At 48.6% G+C, this 23,412-nt stretch overlaps 1 protein-coding gene across 1 annotated transcript in view; it reads right to left on the bottom strand.

Moving 5' to 3' along the window:
* Nucleotides 1-23,412, bottom strand: part of LOC139049958 (uncharacterized) — a 35,073-nt gene extending 11,661 nt beyond the window's left edge. The window contains exons 1-10 of the mRNA XM_070525893.1: nt 23,287-23,412; nt 20,525-20,566; nt 20,370-20,399; nt 19,136-19,221; nt 17,225-17,326; nt 13,601-13,612; nt 12,975-13,192; nt 8,367-8,627; nt 4,098-4,237; nt 1,472-1,595 (exon numbers count right to left, since the gene is read on the bottom strand). Of these exons, the coding sequence (XP_070381994.1) occupies nt 1,472-1,595; nt 4,098-4,237; nt 8,367-8,627; nt 12,975-13,192; nt 13,601-13,612; nt 17,225-17,326; nt 19,136-19,160 (882 nt within the window). The 5' untranslated portion in view covers nt 19,161-19,221; nt 20,370-20,399; nt 20,525-20,566; nt 23,287-23,412. The remainder of the gene's footprint in view (nt 1-1,471; nt 1,596-4,097; nt 4,238-8,366; nt 8,628-12,974; nt 13,193-13,600; nt 13,613-17,224; nt 17,327-19,135; nt 19,222-20,369; nt 20,400-20,524; nt 20,567-23,286) is intronic.

The following is a 23,412-nucleotide window of genomic DNA, read 5'->3' as shown; positions in this document are numbered from 1 at the left end:
CTGGTCTGAGTTGTATTCTAAAACAGTCAATGCCTCAACTTGGCAAATCTACGGAATATTTTGTGAGCCGCAGCGTCCCAGATACGAAAACACTTCGAAATCCGGGACGTATACGTCACATTGATGTATACCGGCGCGACAGTGAAAGAAAATAAATTTACTTTAAGCCTTACTTTCTGTTCTCATAACGCGCGTATCACAGTCTGCTTTAAAATATATAGTTTTGAAAGGGTACGTAAATAGTCCAAACAGATTTATATCTTTACGGTCCCTTCCGACTGTTTCGGCAGGATTCGTTCGCTTGCTCTTAGAGGTGTTGCAACAGAACTGCTTGTTGGCCTAGTTGGTGCTTGCTAAAAGACATGTTTTTTCGCCGCAAGTTAAAACACACACAAAAGGAAGACACATGTCCGTGTTGTCTTTATGTGTCTTACGTTTGTGTGTGTTTTAACTTGCGGCAAAAAAACATGTCTTTTAGAGGTGTGTATGCTGTGTAGCTGCTGTGCGCCGGACCTTCTGCGCATATGCCTCTGATGTTTTTATATAGCTGAGCTGTATTACGCTAGTTTCCAGCGTTTCGCGATGTGCGTAGGCAAAAACGATGGCGTCGTCTACAGAGCCAAGATAGTTTAAGCACAAGGCAAAATCGTGTCAGCGTAGTGTATCCCAGCTGCGTTTGAGGCCAGATGTGTCAAATACCGGCGATGGACGATGGTTTGATGCGTTGCGATCTACGCAACAAACAACGACAGCGAGGCCGTTGGGCCCTATGTCTTGCAGAACGACGGGCGAGAGCCTTGCCGTGGGAATGTGCCGACGCGTCCGCCGTACAGAGTGGGGACGGAATCGTTGTCCCCACCGTATACGTTCATCCCGGGGACGTCAAAGAGGGACTTTGAAGACTTCATGATCGACACACTTGGGTGGATCCAGCAGGCGGACCCCAATCCCATCGTCACTGTAGGCGACATTAACGTCGACGTGTCTCGTCCCCACGGGCAGTGGTTCTTGGCGTTTCTCTTGGAAAGGCTCGGCCTTCAACGTTACGCCAAGACCGATGTCCGCACGACGCGTCCTCGGTCGTGCATAGACCTAACGTTCGCTAAGAACATCTCCAGCGCCGTCACAGAGCCCACGGCCGTCTGTCATAGCGACCATAAAGCCATAGTTACTGTGGTCACGAGGTAAACGTAAACAGAAATAAACACAATACCGTGCGTATTTGCGTTAAATTGTTTTGTTGTTTTGTCTTATCGTCTTTGTAGTTATGTACATCTCCGTTGGTCATCCACCTTCACAGAATGTAATGCCTCTGAATGTTTTTTCTCCAACGTCAAAAAAGTGCCTGCTGGGATTTATCGCTCACGGCCAACGCCGCCGACACCGACACCGACGACACCGGCTTTTCTGCGACACGAGCTCCTTAACGCTGTCGCGTTAAAAGAACCATATGGTTCTAACGTTCGCTTACCATGCTTGGCGGCTCTACGGGGTCTAAGGCGTCGGCCGCGTACCGGCTCAGTGGCAGTATCTTGCAGTTAGGATGGCTGGGGACGTCCACCAGGTGGGTCAGCAGTATAAGCAGGTCCATGTGGCTGCATCGCAGAGAGACATGCAGCCATGCCTCGTCGCCCGCATGATGGGTCGCGTACGAACAAAAGTTTTCAACAGTTCCTTTTACAACAAGGCTGTCGAGGACATCGGTCTCCGGCAACAGTCACTAGACTTAACTGCGGTGCTAGTGCCTACGGAAGCCGAACGCCGTACGCCCGGCTTCAAACGACTTTGTGGCTTTGACACACACACACACAGAGAGAGAGAGAGAGAGAGAGAGAGAGAGAGCTTTCCCAGCAACAAAAGGCACCTACAGTCTACATTATCCCTCAATTCTTTTGGTTCTCGACGTTCACATAGCAGGACAAAGTTTTTCGCCGCGTGTTGTTGACATGGCGATGACAACTGCGCCAATTTTTAGAGGTAAAATATCGCGCTTGCGCCTTTGAACTACCTGAAAGAAACCGTGTTGATTAGGCTGGAAACACCCGCCGTGGTTGCTCAGTGGCTATGGTGTTAGGCTGCTGAGCACGAGGTCGCGGGATCGAATCCCGGCCACGGCGGCCGCATTTTGATGGGGGCGAAATGCGAAAACACCCGTGTGCTTAGATTTAGGTGCACGTTAAAGAACCCCAGGTGGTCAAAATTTCCGGAGTCCTCCACTACGGCGTGCCTCATAATCAGAAAGTGGTTTTGGCACGTAAAACCCCATATTTTTTTTCATTAGGCTGGAAACCGTGAGAAAAGGAACCGGTTTGTTCATATTCTCGAGAACGATCTCAGCCGCTGCGATATCTACGCCTTTCTATATGCGGTCGATCTATCTTATTCACCTGGTGTGTTCTAAACGTGAACATCAAATTTATTCCCATTGATTCTAATTAATTTGCTGCTCCGCTTGCGAACGTCCGCCAATCGAATCCATTTATAATGACGCCGCAGAATCCGCAACGTTTCAAACCCATTCGAATAAGTTTCGTAAAGAATGAAAAAAAGAAAGACGTTAATTCTGTGAGCACAATGTGAAGCTTGTGACTGACCGCTGTGCTGTGAAGCACAATTAAAATGTGACCCGCCGTGGTTGCTCAGTGGCTATGGTGTTGGGCTGCTGAGCATGAGGTCGCGGGATCGAATCCCGGCCACGGCGGCTGCATTTCGATGGGGGCGAAATGCGAAAACACTCGTGTACTTACATTTAGGCGCACGATAAAGAACCCCATGTGGTCGAAATTTCGAGTCCTCCACTACGGCGTGCCTCATAATCATAAAGTGGTTTTAGCACGTAAAACCCCATAATTTTAATTAAAATGTGGAGGCTACAAATGTGGAAGGCAACCATGGCTTCATCACGGTCACGGAGCCTATGCGCCATACGGCGAGTTTTGTTCGCTTACATGTCTTTTGAATAACGAACTGCTTTCTATAGGAGGTCACGTTTGAAGCAACTTTCAAAACTTCGAAGTCGCTAAAATGTCGTCAATAGTTAATGAAAGTCGCAAGAAGTGCCTCCGGCCGCCAACTCGAAAACTTTGTCGCTAAACAGACAAGTCATAAATCTAGCGACAAAATCGCTAAAATGGCAACACTGATTAGAGACGGCTAAATTATAAAAAAGCAATGCTGATTTTGTGCTTAAGAAGATGGTTAGGTTAGGCGGCCCGAACGAAAATTGGAGGACGCTTAAGCTTCGCCTTCAAGAGTGGAACGCGATAGCGTTATCGCACCCCGTTCGCAGCGCCCACTCATTCGCTCGGCATGCTCTTGACGAGACGAAAGGGAGAAGCGGGCGAGTGGCGCGCCAACTGTCGGGGCAGCGCCGTACATTGCGAGGAGGGGGTCTTCTGTGTTTGCCGCAAGATGGCGCTGCGTGTGCGCCAAGCGCAGATGAATTGTGGCGGAAACGTACTTCGCTACTCGTTTAACTGCGACTTCTGTAATTTACATGCTCATAATTACCGATATACACCGCAGTATAACTTTCTACGGCACGTTTCTAAGGCAACACCGCATTCACTAGAGGCAATTTTGTCCCGTTTGAACCATCGAACTCATGGCCGAGTGGTAGCGTCTCCGTCTCACAACTCCCGAGACCCTGGTTAGATTCCCAACTAGCCCATCTTGCAAGTTGTTTTTATTTATGGATTGCCTAACGGGATTTTTTTGCTCACGGCCAACTCCGCTGACGCCGACGACACCGGCCTTTCTGCGACACGAGCTCCTTAACGCTGTCGCGCTAAAACACGGTATCGTGGAAGCTTGAGAAGGCGAAACTTGTTTTGGACTGCCCTGATCACGGCCTCCTCTGCAATGCAGGTACGTAGGGCGCGTCCCGCAGACAGCTCACACCGCAAAGTTGAGCGTCAGCCCGTTACACGTACTGACGCTCGACTGACGCAAATGGCCTACTTTGCCTCCCCCCCCCCCGCACTTCTGACAGTGAGGGTGGTGTTGGGGGAACAAGTCCCCCTCCCCCTATAGGTACGCATATGCCGCTTGGGTCCCCTGTTTCCATAACTCCTTATTAAGGGGATACGTGTACTCACGCGACCCCCTTTAGCTCTTGCAAGGCGCTGGCGTCGTTCTTGGCACTCGAATCCTTGCCGCTCAGTTTGACTGCCAGGAAGGTGGTCTTCAGGTTGGTCGTGTTCTTGTCTTGCGCCCCGTCTAGCATTCCGTTAATGCTCTGCGGGAAAGAATTCGGTGGCGATTTAGCGGCAAAAGAGAGAGAAATGCGTTAGCGTCACGTCGCACCTCTCTGAGGTCGCTGCTCCATGATTTAAACCTCGTTCACCACAACATATATATATATATATATATATATATATATATATATATATATATATATATATATATATGTATATATATATATATCGTGCGTCACGTCGCACCTCTCTGAGGTCGCTGCTCCATGATTTAAACCTCGTTCACCACAACATATATATATATATATATATATATATATATATATATATATATATATATATATATATATATATATATATATATATATACCTGTCACGTGTCACATGTCGTTAAGAACCCGCCGTGGTTGCTCAGTGGCTATGGTGTTGGGCTGCTGAGCACGATGTCGCGGGATCGAATCCCGGCCACGGCGGCCGCATTTCGATGGGGGCGAAATGCGAAAACACCCGTGTACTTAGATTTAGATGCACGTTAAAGATGGTCGAAACTCCCGGAGTCCTCCACTACGGCGTGCCTCATAATCATAAAGTGTTTTTGGCACGTAAAACCCCATAATTTAATTTTTATATATATTTATTTAGTTACATGTTCCTTACAGGCCTCGAATGATTCATTGGGTGAGAGGGGCGGGGCGTCAGAGTAATAAATGCGACGAAAACTGTGTATTCACGAACGCACCACAATATAAGAACAAAGCATTGTACAAGAGAGAGAGAGAGAGAGAGCGCTAGTGTACAATACAGAGAGAGATTAGATTATGGGGTTTTACGTGCCAAAACCACTTTCTGATTATGAGGCACGCCGTAGTGGAGGACTCCGGAAATTTCGACCACCTGGGGTTCTTTAACGTGCACCTAAATCTAAGTACACGAGTGTTTTCGCATTTCGCCCCCATCGAAATGCGGCCGCCGTGGCCAGGATTCGATCCCGTGACCTCGTGCTCAGCAGTACAATACAGTCGACAAAAGAGCGCGAAAACATGAAGTCGGTTAAGAAAACGCGACAACGATGGACGCTCTAACGCTAGTGAAACAAGGATAAGAAACACAAGGATAAGATATGCAAGGCGATGCCTTCGTACATTGTGTTGTCACCTGACCAGTTTTTTTTTAAACTTGCGCAGCCGATTTTTCGCCTCATTGTGCCGGCTGTACCGACTGGACCATGCACCCACATCGGCACTTCGTTTGCCATTTTTCTTTTTTGCGGTTCTCCTTACATTAGCACATTATAATGTCGCACAGTGCAATTCGAAATTCCTCTAAGTTCGCACAAATTTTTTTTTCTTAAAACACCGGGTATATTGTTGCCGTGGTACTTCCACGTATTCAGTTGGCTGTTTATGGGGTACTATATGGTTAACTAATAAATTATTTGCAACAACACGGCACGAAGGCTATAAAAATGTGTATACCGTATTTTATAAAACCTTTCAATAGTGTTCAATTCTCGGCGTATCGCAGCATTCTCTTCAATTGTGTTCGTTACATAAAAGAAAACTGCGGTACACTTTTCACAAGAAGCATTGACAACCTGCCGCGTTGTAGCTTGGTGTCTATGGCGTCGCGCTGCCGAGCTCAAGGTCGCAGGTTCGACCCCTGCCACTACGCGTCCGCGTATCGATGGGGCCGAAAACGCAAATACACTCGTATTTCAAACTAGCTTGTGTGGTTACGCATATACTAAACCATAACATCCCACTATCATCATCTGTTTTTGTATATCCATCTCGTCCAACTAGAAATTTTTTCAGTTGTCGTTTTAACCTTCCAGCTGTTAATAATGTGTACGGTAAAAGAACTATCGCCTATGCCACTGCTAAAATTTGGAACCAACTGCCTGGTAACTTAAAAGTAGGTCAATTCTCAATCGCCGATATAAAAAATTTTTTCCGAAGCCAGCAATATTCGACTCCACTATAAGTCTGTGTTTTTTCTTTCATGCATTCTTCCTTTTATTTTTTTATTTTTTTATGTTGTCCTCCGAACTATTGTATAATTTCTTGAGCATTTCGCCTGCCTTTCTGTATAACTGTAGTATAGCTGCTGTCACATGAATCCTGTGTAAAATACTGAGTTGTCTCGCTATAACTATTTTTTCGCACTTCCTGCATGGGCCCAAGTCTAGCCGAGAAGGCTAAGGGCCCAGATGATTCACATGTACTTCTTATTAGTCGTTTGAATAAACTGATTTTTGAATTGAATTGAACTGAATACTTAATTTAGGTGCACGTTAAAGAATCCCAGGTGGTCAAAGTACTCCGGAATGCCCGCTACACAGCATGCCTCATAATCAGATCGTGGTTTTGGCTCGAAAACCCCCAAATTTTATTTTATTTCATTATAACATGACGCCCCCCATCCACCTTCTCCCGCTCTCGGTGCAGGCTTTGTGTATCAACTCTGAATAAACTGATTGGAAAATCAATTCCTACGATGAGACATGCAGGAGTCCTCGGAGGAGGGAAAGAGAAAAGCAGGCGGCAGGGAGGTAGTCGGATACAACTTTAGAAAAAAGGGGAGGCCCCGCCCAGATGACCGAAGCGGCGAAGTCACCGGCCGTCCGGCGCATGACGTCGGTCCAGAGTGCGCGCCCATTGGTGGATGCTTGTGTGCGTTCGCCTCGGAGGAGTAAACGCCCCCTTTTTTCTAAAGTTGTATCCGACTATAGAATAACGCCCGGTTGGCTACCCTACACCGGGGGAATGGGAAAGGGGAAAACAAATATGACAGGGAGAGAGAGGAGGGAAGGAAATAAGGAAATTGCGGCAGGTTCGTTGACGCGTGTGATCTTATAGAAATTGCATTAATAGTCACAGATGGTCGCGCAAGCCCATCGTCAAGCTTTAGCTCGGGCCCAACTCCGACGCGGCCTATTCAAATACATGTAAAACGCAAAAAACGTTTTTCTGAGATAGCCCCTGGACCAATTTCAATGAAATTTGTTGCATTTGAGAGAGAAAGTTAAATTCTAGTGACTGTTGAAAGCGAAATTTCGATTTAGAGCCTGAATTTTGTTAAAAGGATTTTCAAATATTCGACCGTTCGAAAGAAATAGAAGCACGAAATTTACAAATTCATAGCTCTGCACCAAGAACAGATATCGCGGTTCTGTAAACGGCATCCATTAGATCATTCAAAGCGGACAAATTCTGCATGTCATTTTACATCTTACGTGAATTTGTTGCGTCGGTTACAAGGATTCTGCAAAAGCTGTATTTTCATATTACTAAACTTTTTTGATATTTATGTGTAACATATAAATTTTGTGCGCTTTAGATGTACTATTAGATACAATTCACAGAATTGTATTATAATTTTTCGTTGTTGAGTTACAAAGTTGTAAACTTGATAGTTTCATTTTATCAAATTTTTCTATCTTTGCCAATTTTTAATAAAAAATTCACGACCTAACTCAAAAATTCAAAACCAGCAGTCACTAGATTTTAAGTTCTTTCAAATGCAACAAGCCTCGTCAAATTTAGGGTAGTGGTTGCTGAGTAAAACGAATTTTCCTTTTACAGGTATTTAGATAGGAGCAGGCATTCTCAAATCATGAACAGCAGGTTGCCACTATCCCTCAAGAGATAAGTATATAACAGCTGTGTCTTACCAGTACTCACGTATGGGGCAGAAACCTGGGGGCTTAGGAAAAGGGTTCTACTTAAATTGAGGTTGACGCAGCGAGCTATGGAAGTAAGAATGATGGGTGTAACGTTAAGGGATAAGAAAAGAGCAGATTGGGTGAGGGAACAAACGCGAGTTAATGACATGTTAGTTGAAATGAAGAAAAAGAAATGGGCATGGGCAGGACATGTAATGAGGAGGGAAGATAACCGGAGGTCATTAAGGGTTACGGACTGGATTCCAAGGGAAGGGAATCATAGCAGGGGGCGGCACAAAGTTAGGTGGGCGGATGAGATTAAGAAGTTTGCAGGGACAACATGGCCACAATTAGTACATGACCGCAGTAGTTGGAGAAGTATGGGAGAGGCCTTTGCCCTGCAGCGGGCTTAACCAGGCTGATGATGATGATGACCCGAGCTAAAGCTTCCTCTTAAGAAGCACAAAAGTGCCTCCATCACCGCAGGACTCCGCAACTCTACTCACGGTCATGATGCTCTTGATGGTGCCAAGGTTGTGGTCCGTAGCGGCGTCGGGGCGAGAGTAGTAGGCCAGGCCGGCCGTGAGCAAGCCGTTATCCTTGTACAGCTGCTTGACCTTTGCGGCGACGGAGTCCAGGTGCGACTTCAGCCAGGAGATGTCGTAGGCCGCGAAGCTGTACCCGTAGTGCTGCAGCTTGACCGTGCTCGTGTTGGTCACGTTCGGGAAGCCGAAGTAGTCGAGCTTGTTCCTGTAGGCAGCTGCGCTCTGGTAACGCAGCGAACGCGCAATCAGAATAAACGGAGGGGCAAACAGGTGGACTCATATATGCCTAGCTAATAAACTTACGAGTAGGCGGACGGAAAGACGAACTACGTAGGTAGACAGATATATTAGGTGTCCAGCTAGGCATATTGTTATCCTATGTATAAGCATATATGTCAAATATGCGCGTAAACAACCAGGTATGTATATATATCCAGTATAGACTCCCTTTAAGACGAACTCGAAGGGACCATGAAAATTTGTTCGTCTTGTCAGAAGTTCGTCTTATCTGAAAAATAACTGGCAACATGACCAGGTGCATCCAAACATCTTACTTCAAAACGGGGAGTGAAGTAGAGTTAAAGTGGGGGAAGTGACATTAAAAAGCATTCTTTCAGCTGAACTTAACAGATAACTGTTTTCAAGTGGTACTCTTGCTTGGTTTCATCCAGTCTATGATGGATGTTTGGCGCTTCTGTGCAAATCAGCGAGCAGCCACAAACGATGTCATCTCACCTAACGACCGTGAAAATCCTTCTATGCCTTCGTGCTGCTGTAAAAAAGTTCACTAGGGAGTTCAAGCAGGCATCTGCGGCCTCACAGGTCACCGGTGCAAGCTCCGAGCTGAGCGCGCGGCAAAGCACCGCAACCTGCAGGAAAGTCTAGGTGACCTTGAGCGAAGTGGGAAAGGAGAAACGACGCGAGGCGTGGCGGAGGAGGAAAGTAGGCGGAGGCGCGCTGGGTTGATCTCCTCTGGCAGTTGCCACAGGTGTCATTTGCGATACGGACGTACCGGGTTCGTCTCGTGACAACGTATCGTCCTCGCGCGCGCCGTACGTTGTGTGTGCGAGTGAAAGCGTGAGAAAATAGAGAGTTTTAGTATTGGGGACGCAAGGCATTGGGGCCCCAAGCGCTTGGGTGCGTTTGCGTTTGCGTACGCAAGCAGAAACGTGTTATAGGTTAGCGGCCCCAAACGCAAACCGCAATGAGGTCGCATGCGCTCGCAGCACCACCAACGTCTGATCGTTGCTGCGTTATCATGTTATAAATGATGAAATGAAGCATATGAAGTAAAGTACATTAAACTCTTTTTATTAGAAGCAGTTAATAGAGAGGCATACAGCGTCCGGTAATCGGGTAAACGCAGGCTGGGGCGTTGGGGCGGAGCCATGAACTAGAGTGACCTGCATGGTGCTGCCACCTGGTGGCGCAAAGCTCAAACAGACAAAAACAGCTAATATTGCAGTAACCAAGTGTCTTTTACTTTGCTGCGGGTATACATTTTTGGCAGCAACACAATTACGCCAGTGCCGAAAATTTACACCAGCAGCGAAGTAGAATAGACTTGGTTACAGCAATATTAGCTCATTTTGTCGATTTGAGCTTTGCGCCGCCAGGTGGGTGCACCATGCAAGATGCTCCCGTTTATGGCTCCGCCCCAACACCCCAACTGCGTTTATCCGAAAACCAGACACCCTAAACCTCTCTGATACATATAAAAACGACGTCTGTCGACACTTGGCGAAAGATTTATTAGATTATCTACCCGCTAGCTACTCGTAAGTTCTCCTACACCGCAAGAGTCACGTGGGTAACGTGACCTCTTAGGGGCAGCGATGTTTTCGGCCGCTCCAACAACCCAAGGACGCAAGTAGACGTAGCGGTCTGCGCATGCGCAGTAACGTCGCCCCTAGTTCTTGCGTACGCAAGCCGCTTGCGTCCCCAACACTAAAACTCCCTAGTGAGGTCGACGACGGCGGCTCAGTCTCGCGTGCGCAAAGGCAGAAAGGGGGAGGGGGAAGCGCGCCGTCCTCCGTCGCCAGCGCGGCACAGGGGAGGGGGGGGGGGAGGTGTTGTACTTCGGCCGCGCACATCGCGCGGGCTTTACCTTGAACGCGATCTGCTTTGGCGTCACATTCTATAGGTGGGCCGATGGCCCTCAGTAGACTGGGCGCTGTGTTCTCGCCGTTAGGCTTGCGTTGAAGCGATATACAGCGCGAAGGTCACTTCGCTCGCCGCTGCTGCCGCGATTCCTCACGCCAGAATTTTGACAGCGAGCCGACCATTGGTCATTGAGTGTTATGTGTTCATGTATGCTTGTGCGCGCTGACACCATCCTTGTTAATTTCGTTTGTAAGCGAACGTTTACAAGGGGGGCGTTATCCGGTGGCTGCTGCGTACGGCGCTGCCGCGCGAGCCCTGTCGTGAATACGATCTGCGATGCAGACGGTGAAGGGGCACCGAAGGCCGATAGCTTCGTATGCGGCCGTAGCGCCCACGCGCTTACGCGTCACCCGCGTTCACGGAGGGAAACGTCACTGTCTCTCTTTATTTCCTCCTCTTGTTTTCGCCTCCTTCCACGGGCCATGTGCACCGCAGGCCCTCAGGCGGGTGCCTTGATGCGCGCGCCCCGGCCCCGGCGCATCGAGGCACCCTAGCCTCCAGGATCGGTAGCGGTGGCGGTCACTCCTAATGTTCGTCTTGCCCGAAGAGCACGCCTGAGACAGTTCGTCTTAAGGGGATTTTTTTTTGCGTTGCGTCTATGGAAAGAAAAACAAAGGTTCTCATATTGCTCATTATATGCGAGAATTCGGCTTAACCGAGTTCGTCTTAACGAGAGTGAACTACATATATATATATATATATATATATATATATATATATATATATATATATATATATATATATATATATATATATATATATATATATATATATGTGTGTGTGTGTGTGTGTGTGTTTGTGTGTGTGTGTGTGTGTGTATATATATATGATTTTGCTTCTGCAATTTTAACAACACTTCTCTTGCTTTGGGTGCTGTTTCTTGCTTGCAGTTATTGTATTGATATCTTACACGCTTTATGCTATGTTGATTGCGCTTATACGTTTTGTTTTTGTGACCACATACATAATTATTCTTTGGCCTACGCAGCTCCTCCTGACGCGTCCATCGATATATATATATATATATATATATATATATATATATATATATATATATATATATATATATATATATATATATATATATATATATATATATAGTGACTAGCTTTTTCCATGGGCCAAGCGTATTCATAAAGATCAGAAGCACAACTTCGCGGTTATCTTCGGTTTATTTGCCCAGCAGTTTTGGTCGGTCGATCGACGTATACGTCTTATGGTTGTGATTAACGAAAATCGGGCCCCTTCGTCTGACCCTTTCTTCTGGTTCGTTTAAAATAAACACATGACTAAACAAATAAATAGATTATGACGGCACAACTTCGCGGTGCCACGTAGTGCACACAGAAGCACTGCGCGATGCCAACATAGCATCACTGCAAGGCGCGACAAACGGTGCAAGATACACATACAAAGCATTAACATCGTGTTGAGAATAGATCGCGCGTCACTGGCGAGTGAGAGACAGAAGACGTGACGTATACAGAAAGCATTGCCGCTTTCCCAAGAAGAGATAAAATAATATATCAACACGGTCGGGCGTGCGGAGCGGTCGTGCCATGCCAGTATTGGCATCGCACGAGAGGTACCGGAATTTAATGCAGGTGGCGCCAGTCCGACTCCTTTATTTTCCTTTTTTTTATGCGAAGCATACTAGCCGCACAACCACGCTCTTCCTTGCTGCGCCGCGCGCGGCCGCGTAGCTACCATATGACGTCATAACAGCTGCAAAAGCGGAGGCTCAACTCGTGCGCTCGCTTGCGGCCGCGTAGCTACATAGCCGGGTCTCAGCTCGTGCGCTCGCCTGCGGTCGCACAGATGGTACTGCGGCCTAACTCCCGCTCCTCCCGCTAGGGCACTGACGTCACAACAGCTGCAAGCCGGGCTCAACTCTTGCGCTCGCCTGCAGTCGCACAGCCGGTGCTGCTGCCTAACTCCCGTTCCTCCCGCTAGGGCAGTGGCGTCATAACAGCTGTATAAAAGAGCGGCGCGCTCTCGTCGAGGCCAGTTTGGTTGCATTTCGCCGCTCCGAGCGAGTAGAAGTACTCCCAGGTCATGACCAGGTCCAAGGTTGCTTGTTAAAGGCTAGTATGCTTCGCATCCTGGGCTTAACCTTAGCTAAGCCACAGCCATTTTTTTTTCTCGCTTACAAAAGAGCTCCGCGTTGTTGCCCCGATACGCGGAGTGTTCGAATTTACACAAGCCCATCCTATCAACCTACAGCGCGAGCCAAATGTTTTTTGGTTTCTCGTCCCTTTGGGAAAGCACTCGCCTTCTTCATGGCTATATTGCGGTCAGTTTTACACACACGATATTAAGGAAGTACAGGACGTGGACAGACGTAGCGTTCCCCAACTAGCCCCACGTGTGGTCTTAGCTTCCCCAACGTTCCCCAACTTTACTCGCCTTCTTGAACTGCTCCCAGCTCTGGTGGTTGTCGTAGGACAGTATGTCGCGCTGGTAGGGAAGGACGTGAGTGTAGACGAAGTAGTCGCAGAACTGGCCCTGGAGGACGTCGTACGAGCCCGACTCCGAGAACGGGCCGACCGTGCAGAATATGAACGCCGCCGGCCGCTTGGTGGGCACCGGGGTCGTCTTGGTCGTCGTGGACGGCGTCGTCGCCTCTGCGCGATGATGCGGCAGCGACGCGCGCACGCTTGCGCGTTACGTACACGATTGAGGCCCAGAGAGATGCAGGGGTACCACAGGAAGACCTCAGTGCACAGCTGTCTTCCGCATTAGATGGAGCGATACGAGCCGTAGGATGAATGAGGGATGCCTCCCCTCGTACTCGTACGGGACATGCCCCCATATGGTATATATATATATATATATATGTAATTCCAATGTAAGAAATTGCGTTACGAGAATTGCAATACAATACACAAATAAAATTAACATTGTCAGTGGTCATTTATGTGCGCTTTTGTGCTTTGTGTGTGTGCACATGTTTTTGTTGGTAATGAGCAGTGCGCGAGCGCGTACGCAGAGGCAAAATGTTGACGCCGCAAACGACGTCGTTGTGCACTTACGTGTGGTCTTAGCTGCAGAAAGAACAAAGACAATAGCGTTTTCATCTATCTATCTATCTATCTATCTATCTATCTATCTATCTATCTATCTATCTATCTATCTATCTATCTATCTATCTATCTATCTCTCTGTCTCCGTTCCCACTAACAATGGTTAGTGTGGGAATAACGACGACCTTTCAACGCCCCTGCGTTGAGAAAGAAGGAAAAAAGAGCGTCCGGCTGTAGTTGACAAGCGCGTCATTCTGTGTCCACAAATCCTAACGACGTAGTACAATTGTTCCGAGTATTCAGGCTCTGTAGTGGGAGCTTTCTTTCTTTCTTTCTTTCTTTGTTTTACTTTCTTTCTTTCTTTCTTTCTTTCTTTCTCTCTTTCTTTCTTTTTTTCCAAATATCACCGGAGGGAAATCAAGCGCCCCGCTTAAATTGACACTCGTAAGGTAGAACAGTAAATCAGTTTTCACCGATCAATCATTCGTTTAAAGCTCACTATTTTTCCCCGTTAATGTCGCGGTAAGAAAGAAGTCCGTTACTTGAAGAGAAAGAAAAAGATGGCCAGGCTTAGCTTGGTTAAGCCAAGAATGCGTTGCATATTGCGCGGCTTTTTTTTTTCTTTATTGCGCGGCCGCGCAATATGCGGCCGCGCGCGACCGCGCCAGTTGGGGCCCAGCTTTTCCTCCGTGACGTCACGCGCCGGCGCAGCGCCCCTAGCGGGAGGAGCGGGAGTCAGGTGGTGGCTGCGGCCGCGCGCGACCGCGCGAGTTGGGGCCCAGCTTTTCCTCCGGCTGTCGTGACGTCACGTCACGTGGTTGCGCTCAAGGTCAATGGTGGCTGCCCGGCCGCGCCCAAGGGCTGAACTGAGTGATTGCAATATGCAACGCATAAAAGGTCAAAGCGAAACCCCGCGACGCCTGTGCTTAACTGTGAGGCCACGGGTATGAAAGTGTGTTCGCGTATTTGGGCCGTTGGTGGTCCAGCCAGTTTTTTTCCTACTCGCTGCGATGAGTACTGAGCTCTCTTCGAACACGATGTAACCCATGGTTGTCGATAAGAAATTAACCAGGCCCGAGCAGACGTCACCGTCAAAATCTGTGGCGTCACCGCGACGTAGTGCGGCTACTTCACGGCGGCGTCGCCACCGGAATGTTAGTTCTCGTTTCAATTTGTTTTTAATATCATCGGGACTCCCCTAACAGTAAGAAAGACGCCCTAGTGAAACTCGATATATTTTTTTTTCTCTTAAGTGTTCTACAGATAAACATTGAATTCAGCTGTTGTGCTCTTTCCGTGAAAGAAGCGAATATACCCGAGTATACATATCACCCTTACATACGAGTTGTGTTCAAAAAATATAGAACCTTTGGACAGCACAAATACATTTATTGATTAGGAGGTAAAAAACCCTAATCATCTTCAAAGTGTATAGCTTTCTTCGTAATGCAGACACTTCTCCCAGAGCTCTCGCCATTGTTGGAAGCACTTCTGGAACGTGCCCGTTGAAATGGTGATCAGCCGGGCCATCGCATTCCGCATGATGTCTTCTCTCGACTCAAATCGGGTTACTTTCAGCAAATATTTTCAGCTCGATAAATAGCCAAAGGTCACACGGAGCCATGTCGGGGGTGTATGGGGAGTCTGGCGGGAACGTCGGGAATGTTGTCTTTGGCGAAGAAAGCCTGAATCCGATGCACGGAATGGGCGAGTGCGTTATCATGATGGAGCTGCCGAGTTTTTGCCGCCCACGGATCGGGTCGTTTGTACCACACAGCATCACGAAGGCGACGAAGGACCTCCTCCCAGAGTAGTAGAGTACTCCTGGTAGTACTCCTTTTTGGTGGTTTTGGCCTTGTGGTGTGTACTCACGATGCGCCACCCGACGGGAGTCGAAGAAAACTGTCGACATGACCTTGACATTGCTGCATGACCTGGAGACGTACGTGCTTTTTTTTAATTTCCTCGGGCATGTCGGACGTTTCCACTGTGGCAACTGCATCTTGGTTTCTGGGTTGCACCCATAAGCCCACCCCTCGTCGCCTGTGGTCACGGGTGCTGAGAAAGTTGGAGTGGGTTTACTGTTTGCATTGTCCAGCAGGTACTGTGCGATTTCCAGACGGTATTTGCTTCTGCTCCATTGTTAGCAGTTTCGGTACGAATTTCGCGGTAACTCACCTCATGTGCCCAAATCCTCGATCAAAATTGAATGTATTTATCCAATGCTTACTCCTATATCGTTCACAAGCTCTCGGACAGTGATGCGACGGTTCTCCATAACCAAAGTCCTCACTTGCTCAATGACATTCTCATCTCGGCTTGTTGACGGTCTGCCTGGACACAGTTCGCTGTCCACTGATGTGCGGGCATCCTTGAAGCGGTTGTACCACTCATTCATTCACAAAACTTTATTAGCGTCCTGAAGCCCGGTCTTTTCAGACCGAGGCGGGCAGCGTCCACGTCGGCACCGCCAGGCCGAGCCTTATGGCGACATCGTGGACCCTCTGGACAGCCCGTAGCTGATCTTGATATGAAGAGCTTGTTATGAACTTGTGCCAGTAAAGCCATTTTTATTCGGGGTCGGCGAGAGTCGCGGGACAGCCCGCCAGCATGTGTCTGATGTCAATGATGCCATCGCACACGTTACATTCTGTCCTAATTTCTCTTTCTGGGTGAATTTTATTTATGAAATACGGAGTGGGGTACGTCCCGGTTGTACCACTGGTACAACCGATTTACCTGTGGTACAACCGGTTTACCCGTGTGGTACTCGTAGCATCGTCCCCGAAAGCCTGTCGAATCTTGCGAATGGTTTGCATGGCTTGGGTATCGCCAAGCCTCTGGCAAACTTCGATGCAATGTCGCTGCTCATTTTGCAACTAACTGGAATCCGACAAGCGCTCACTACACGTCCTTACTGAGATGTCGACTGCCAGCAACTAACGCTCTTCACTCGCGCATGCGCACGAATGTCTCCTCCATATCTCCACCGAAGGGAGCCCCCGCACTACATTGGTTTACGTGAGAAAGAAGAAGGTTCGGTACCTTTTGAACACAGCTCGTACTTCATTTATTTACCCTAAGGGCCCATAATCATCTTCATCATTACAATCGGAGGGAGAGAGGGAGGGGATAACAACAAGAAACTGCAATATGGGGTTATAAGCATGAAAAACAAATGTTATCAGTATTAAGGAGGTGCAGTGCATCCAGCAGTAGCATGAAGCAATGATTACATAATCAAATAACGCTCCGAGTCTAACACACCCAGGGTTAGTTCTAGTAGTATAACATAAGTACCCCGGAAAGTGGATGGGAGAACGGCGCCGCGGTAGCTCAATTGGCAAAAGCATCGCACGCGTAATGCAAAGACGTGGGTTGGTATCCCACCTGCGGCCAATTGCTTTTTTTTTTCATCCACTATCATTCGTATTACTTTATCATTCCTTTAACTTAATCAATAAGCGCAAGTTATTTCCCCTATGTTGTCCTTGGTGTATTTGTTGGTTTCTTATTATGATTAATAAAAATTGAGCCCCTCGGTTTTCTTTCTTCTCGTTTATATATATATACACGCTGCTCCAAAAAGTCAGCCTGGCTACGTGCCTGGCTCGACATGTTTAATACACTCACATTTTTTTCTGCCGCCACCACCACCGCCGCCGCTGAAAGTGCCGCTGCCGCTACCGTCATCGCCACCATCACCGCCTTCTCCTGCCTTGGCTTCACTGGACGCTAGGAGGCGCAGCAAACAAGTGAATAAGTCGAGGATAATGAAAATAGTGCGTTAACGTCTCTCCAGGCAAGGAAGCCACACCACAGTACACGTGTCTTGCAACCGTCTTCCATGTTTCTCGCTTCGACTTTTAGAGACACGTTCTATGGAAGCGCGAGGTGAGTCTGTCTGCGTCCATTTCTATCTATCTATCTATCTATCTATCTATCTATCTATCTATCTATCTATCTATCTATCTATCTATCTATCTATCTATCTATCTATCTATCTATCTATCTATCTATCTATCTATCTATCTATCTATCTATCTGCGTCTTTATACCTGGGTGCCTGTTTATCCGTATGTCCATCCTTCCATGCATCCAACGAAAGCTGTGAACGCATAAGTCATGTGATTTTGTATGTAGACAGGGCTAACGATTTGCTGTATAGACAGTCTGTAGGCAAGGGTCGAGAAAAGGTAGGGTGTTGTGATCGTACGAGTTGCGAGGATTGAGCTTACGGCCCGACGCCCTTGTGCGGGCCTACGCGTGTTGCGTCGTCCCGGCGCTGAACTACTCTTTCTAGAGCAATAAAGTTTACTTCCTCCTCCTCCTCCTCCTCCACTCGCGACGTTTGTCGGCGGTGGCGCTTCAATCGCGCTGGGTTGCGGTGGAGGCGCTCGCGCTGCCCCTGGCGGCTTGGGGCTTGTCCGCAGTAGGGTACGTGGAGGCACCCTAGTCCAACGTTTATAGATCCAGAGTCCGCAGAGCGAGCGCGGGAGAGATTTCTCCAGGACAGCGCCGAGTGCGTACGCGTTTCTTCTCGTCCGCCGGCCCCTTTGTGTCTCGGGCTTGAGCTCGCCTACGATGACTTTGCACGTGCAGCGAGCGCGTACCTTGTGTGTCGGTCCTTTCCGGACGTACGCTCGAGCCGCCCATCGCCGCAAGCCACACCGCACGCGTGCGGTCGCGCGAAAGATTGCACGTATCAAACACTTGTGCACTAATTTCGGTTTACAATGTGTACGGTATACACTGTGCACACAGTGTAAATGGCAATTTGTGCACAAGTGCTGGATACGTGCAATTTTTCGCGCAACCGCAATCGTGCGGTGCGGCTTGCGGCGACCACAGAGCGGCTCGCGTGCGGTCGTATACTGCGCCGAGCCGTATACTTATCAGAGGCCCAAGCCGATGGAGATTACCCGAGCCCTACGCGAGTGAGCCAATCGGTTATCGCGAGGGTAAGCAGCATAGCCGCGGGATACTTTTCCTACAGCGGCGTGTCGCGGGTCCTCTGGCAGCGAACCGTCAGCAAGGCGCCCCTGTGTATTTTCGCCCCTGGCGCGGGAACCCTCCGATTCCCGTACCTGCCCAGGACCGGGCGCCTGTGCAGCGTTGGGTGCCGCCAGAGGCAATAAACGGTTTCCGCTAACTCGGGGCAGCACCGTGTTCTCTTGCGTGGGTGGCGCTCTGTAAAGGCACCTTTTGCGGCCTAAACGCTTGAGAGTACGAGAGGCTAACGGCTGAGGCGGCCCTGTGGCTCGCTATTGCTCGAACCCGCGGTGGTCGGTACTCCTGTGAGATACTAGACCCCCGCAAAGTGTATAGACTGTCAGCAGGCGAGTCGAGAGGAATTTTCTAGTATATGGTCAAGCGCAAAGCCGTAAGTTCCTGTGTGGGCGGTTCACAGATTAATCTACAGAAATCGTCAATGGGCATTCCCCACAGAGTTGCTAGACAAATGCCTATATGTTTTATACAGATGATCTAAATAAATTTCGATAAAGGAGAGGGGGTGTGGCCCCTGTTGGTGGCCACGCGTACCCGACTTATCGAACATGATAAGCATCAGCAGGATTATCGCCAGCAGCACGAGCACGATGATGATGAACACCTTGACCGGATTCCTTCTGCGAGGTAAAAAGGAGAGAAAATAGTCATTTGCACCGTAATCGCGAATAACAAAGTATGATTGACTGATTGTGACAATCTAATTGATTCACTGTTGCGCAAACAATGCCAAAAGGAGAGAGAAATATAGTAAAGTTGCAGAGTGGAAAGGGCTGCGGCGATTCGAGATCACTGCGAGAGATCTTCTTTCTGCTGTGTACGTGAAATAGGCCAACGACGACGAAGGTAACAAAGTTTTAAGTAGCACTGTGCCGTAATATGCGCACGCAACAAGAAAACTTACTTTTCATCTGAAAAAAAAAGAAGGAAGCAAGAAAGAAGAAAAAGAGCAGTAAGCGGCAGTAAATAAATGCGTGAAATACAGATTGGATGCTGCCAATAGACAGGTTTTATATGTCCAATGTGGTATATAGTATATATACCACATTCGACATATACGACGTGGTATAGTATGTAGTATATGTAAATTGTTTTGCTTTCATTAAACTTTTAGATGGCACAGTGCGCTTTTGTACGTTCGTTCAATTCGTCCAACCTGTATCTGTTAGGACAGTTCACAAATTTACATCGATACCAACCCGCCCGTTTCTATTATCGCGGTAAAATTAGAAAGAAAAGAAATATGCTTGTACAAATATTCCTAAATTTCACACATTCGAAATCTCGAACAATGGCGTCGCTGATAGAAGTAAACGCGATTCGAGAAATTTGTTTCCAGATGTACAGAACGAATGAGTAGCGATAAAGTGAATGAGTTGAATTTTAACTTTCGAGAGGATGGCAGGTCAGCCTGAATACGGGGACAAAGGTATGCGGTGTAAGGGACGGCGCAACGGCATCGATGCTTTACAGTCGCCCCTTCCGGGCAAAGTGCCGCAGTGATCGAATACATGAACTCGTGCCGGATGTTTGCCCACGCACAAATTGCTTTCGTGAGATCACCTTCCACTGGGCAGTGCGAATCGACACGTACTCAGCGCTACATTACAGAAAAAAAATTATATATCGATAATAGAGCCCCCGATTTCATGTGTCCTGTTCGCAGAGTCGAGAAATCGTAATTTAAAAAAATAAGAATGTTCGCAAAATGCCACACTATAAATTGTCGAACTGCGGCGACCAACAGAATCAAAAAAAAAAAACTTACCCTTGCCTGCTGCTGGTGCCCCCCCGGTGTCTGTGGAAGGGAATAGGAGACGACAATTATCGCAACATAATAATAATACGCAGAGCGGAGTCCTTGTCGGGGTCTCCCATTTGGGTTCTGAGGAAGAAAATATAAGCACGAGCCGGTACACTTACCCACCGACGACATCTCCGACATCCCGGACATCTGCGACATTTCTGGAATCGGACGAGAGAAAAGAACGTAGCCATCAGAACTGCGATGATTAACTTAGGGCCTTGGAGCCCTTTACTGCCGCAGCAGGTGGTCGTAACCTGCTACCGTTCAGAGCTGCGGAGTGTTGTGCAAATGTTTTTGACTTTTCAATACTCTGCAATTATCCTCCAAGAGCAGTTTTAGAGCGCAGGTCTTAGGTGCGACCATTTGTGACTATAATTGTAATTCCTGTAAGGCCACAACACGTCAGCGAACTCACTGCAATTTCCTTCTTTCATTCCCTCCGCTCTCTCCCTGTTATCTTTGTTTTCCCCCTTTCCCGTTCCCCCGGTGTAGGGTAGCCAACCGGACGTGATTCTGGTTAACCCCCCTGCCTTCTTCTTATCTCTTTCCCTCAGGTCTTACGTGCCCGTTCCTGCGGCGAGCGTCGGCGTTGTCCCTCGTCACTTGTGCGAACGAACACAGCGAAGGATGAAAGTGAGCGCGGAGCGCAGCCGGAGATGAAAGACTGCGATAAAGAAGAGAGCGCGAGGAGGAAGGCGGAGGAGGAGGAGGAGGGTGCCGAGAAAGCGTTAGAAGGAAAGCGTAGAGGGGCGCGCAAGACGGGCTTTGCGGCGACGACGGCTACGAGATGGCGCCAGAGTAGCGTGTGCGTCGTCTGCGTGGGGAAACAAAGCGCTGCGTGAGCGGAGGTCTCTCTGCAGCGCGGCTGCTGTGAATCGCGCCCACGCACCGCCTCTCGCGATGTCCCGATTACCGAGGCAGTCGCGCCGCACATCGCCCCGTTTGCAACTTGTAGCACGATCATGGTTGTATTGCGCTCAGTTTTATACAGACGATATTAAGAAAGGACAGGACGTGGACGGACGTAGCGCAAACTACCAACTGTTTAATAATGTTAAATAACGCGCTTATATACAAGAAGATATGGCGCGAGGGGGGGGGGGGGGATAAAAGATATGACAAGTTCACGGAATGTGATCATAGTTCGGGTCAGGCATACATGGTTCACTAGCACGAGACATATTGTCCGCGCCAGCCGATATATCGCGAAATGAAAACAAGTATAGAGCTGCGCTCAAATTTCGGCCTTTTTTTTATAATCTATGGTGAATGTTCGTTGACTGGCGGGGCGTGTAACAGCTGTTGTAATTGAAAAGCTGGTAACACAGTGATCACTCAGCCCTGACAAGAAAACAGGTGAATGCGCCGGATCAGGCTCTGTTAAAATGAGATCAAATACGTTAGCCCTGGATCTATGAAGTAGTTCTCGTTGGAGTAGTAACTGACCGAGAAGTTGAAATCGTAGCATAACGTTATGAAGTCGGCACTTTCACTTGAGGATTCCTTTAGAGCAGGAAGTGTACCGGACCAATCTATGTTACGAAAGTTAAGATCGTCGAAAATAAAGATAGGCGTGTGAGGGAACCTCAGGATAACATCGTTCAAAGCACCATGCAAGTCAGAAGAAAAAATAGGTTCTGCGTTATGTGATCGATAGCAAGCGCAAAAAATGTATATCGCATTCGTTAATAGCCATGCATGAGCGAACAGTTTTTAAAGGTGACTCATTGGGAACATGATAAGAGGAAATTCGATCGGAAGCATATATCAGGACGCCTCCTCCTCATATAGATGCAATGATAAAAAGTTTAAACTGTGCGCACCTTTTCATACTCAAATAGCGAAGTGAATGGCTTCAGTTAGAGTTCACTTGACAAGGCTGGCTTTTCCACGCTTGGTACACATGCCACAGCACTCATACATATAGGTTGCCGTCTACCATTAAGAAAAAAAAATTTACCCGACGCTCTACGGATACCTCTGCCCACTCTGCAACGTACCCGACACTCTGGCACACTTGCTCCTGGAATGCCCGTGGCAGGAAGGCAGCGAAATGCAACCAGAGACGCACGCAAAACGAGCAATAGAAGCAAACGACCTATTCGAAACGTGGGAGGCCAAGCTAACCCTCCGGGACCTGTAAGACCAACGACAACTCGTCGCCAGGGCCAAGAGGGCAGTCGAAGCCAGAGGGTTCCTGGACTTAAGGAGCCTTCCCACCTTAGGGTGATACCCGTCCTCGCTCGGTGTGGTATAGTGTCGCCCCCTGTCGGATCTATGTGTCATCGCACATGTATGTTTTGTAGTTGCTTAGCTAGATGGCGCACCCCCCTTCTGCCATGCGACGATCATTGGACCAATCGGGAGGTGTGATCTGGCGTGTGAAGCCTTTTTAAGAATAAACGGCCGAGGGTCGAGTCTTCGTTCCAGTTTTCAACGGGAGCAGTTCGCTCTGAGTCTCCTTCACTGCGCCAGCGCTAGCCGCGCGTTCGCTGGTCGGGGGCCCCCCGCTTGCCTGCCGCTGCCGACACAACACTCGGGACACTCTTTCGTACAATAAACGTTTCTTTCTCTCTCTTAAATGCGCGGCAATGTCCCCGATCTGTCATCGGGCCCCAGGAGAACGTAAACGGTGGGTGTCGCTCGCGCACGATAAAGGCTAAAAACCCCATGAGCGCGATTTCGTGCGCGACAGCGTCGAGGGACGGCTTCGAGCGCTCGAAGTCGTCGCTCGCGTGGGGTGGTACGACTCGTATAGGCGACGAGCGAACGCGTTACAGCCACCTCCATCGCGTCGCCTGTCGCTGTCGCGCGCAAGATCGCTTGCACGGGGTTCATATAGTTCGAGGTGGTAGGGCGTCGAGAACGATTCACTGACCCGTCATCTTGTCGGCGCTTTCGGCGAGGCCTGTCGCCTCGGTGGCCCCTGCGAACCGGTTCTTCTTCTAGGGTCGCGCGAGCCGCGGCCCGCTGATTCGATGTCGATGTTGGCGCCGACCCGGGG

Source organism: Dermacentor albipictus, chromosome 9 (assembly GCF_038994185.2).
Source record: "Dermacentor albipictus isolate Rhodes 1998 colony chromosome 9, USDA_Dalb.pri_finalv2, whole genome shotgun sequence".
NCBI lineage: Eukaryota > Metazoa > Arthropoda > Arachnida > Ixodida > Ixodidae > Dermacentor > Dermacentor albipictus.
The sequence above is the reverse complement of the archived record's forward strand: the minus strand, read 5'-3'. Positions and strand labels throughout refer to the sequence as shown.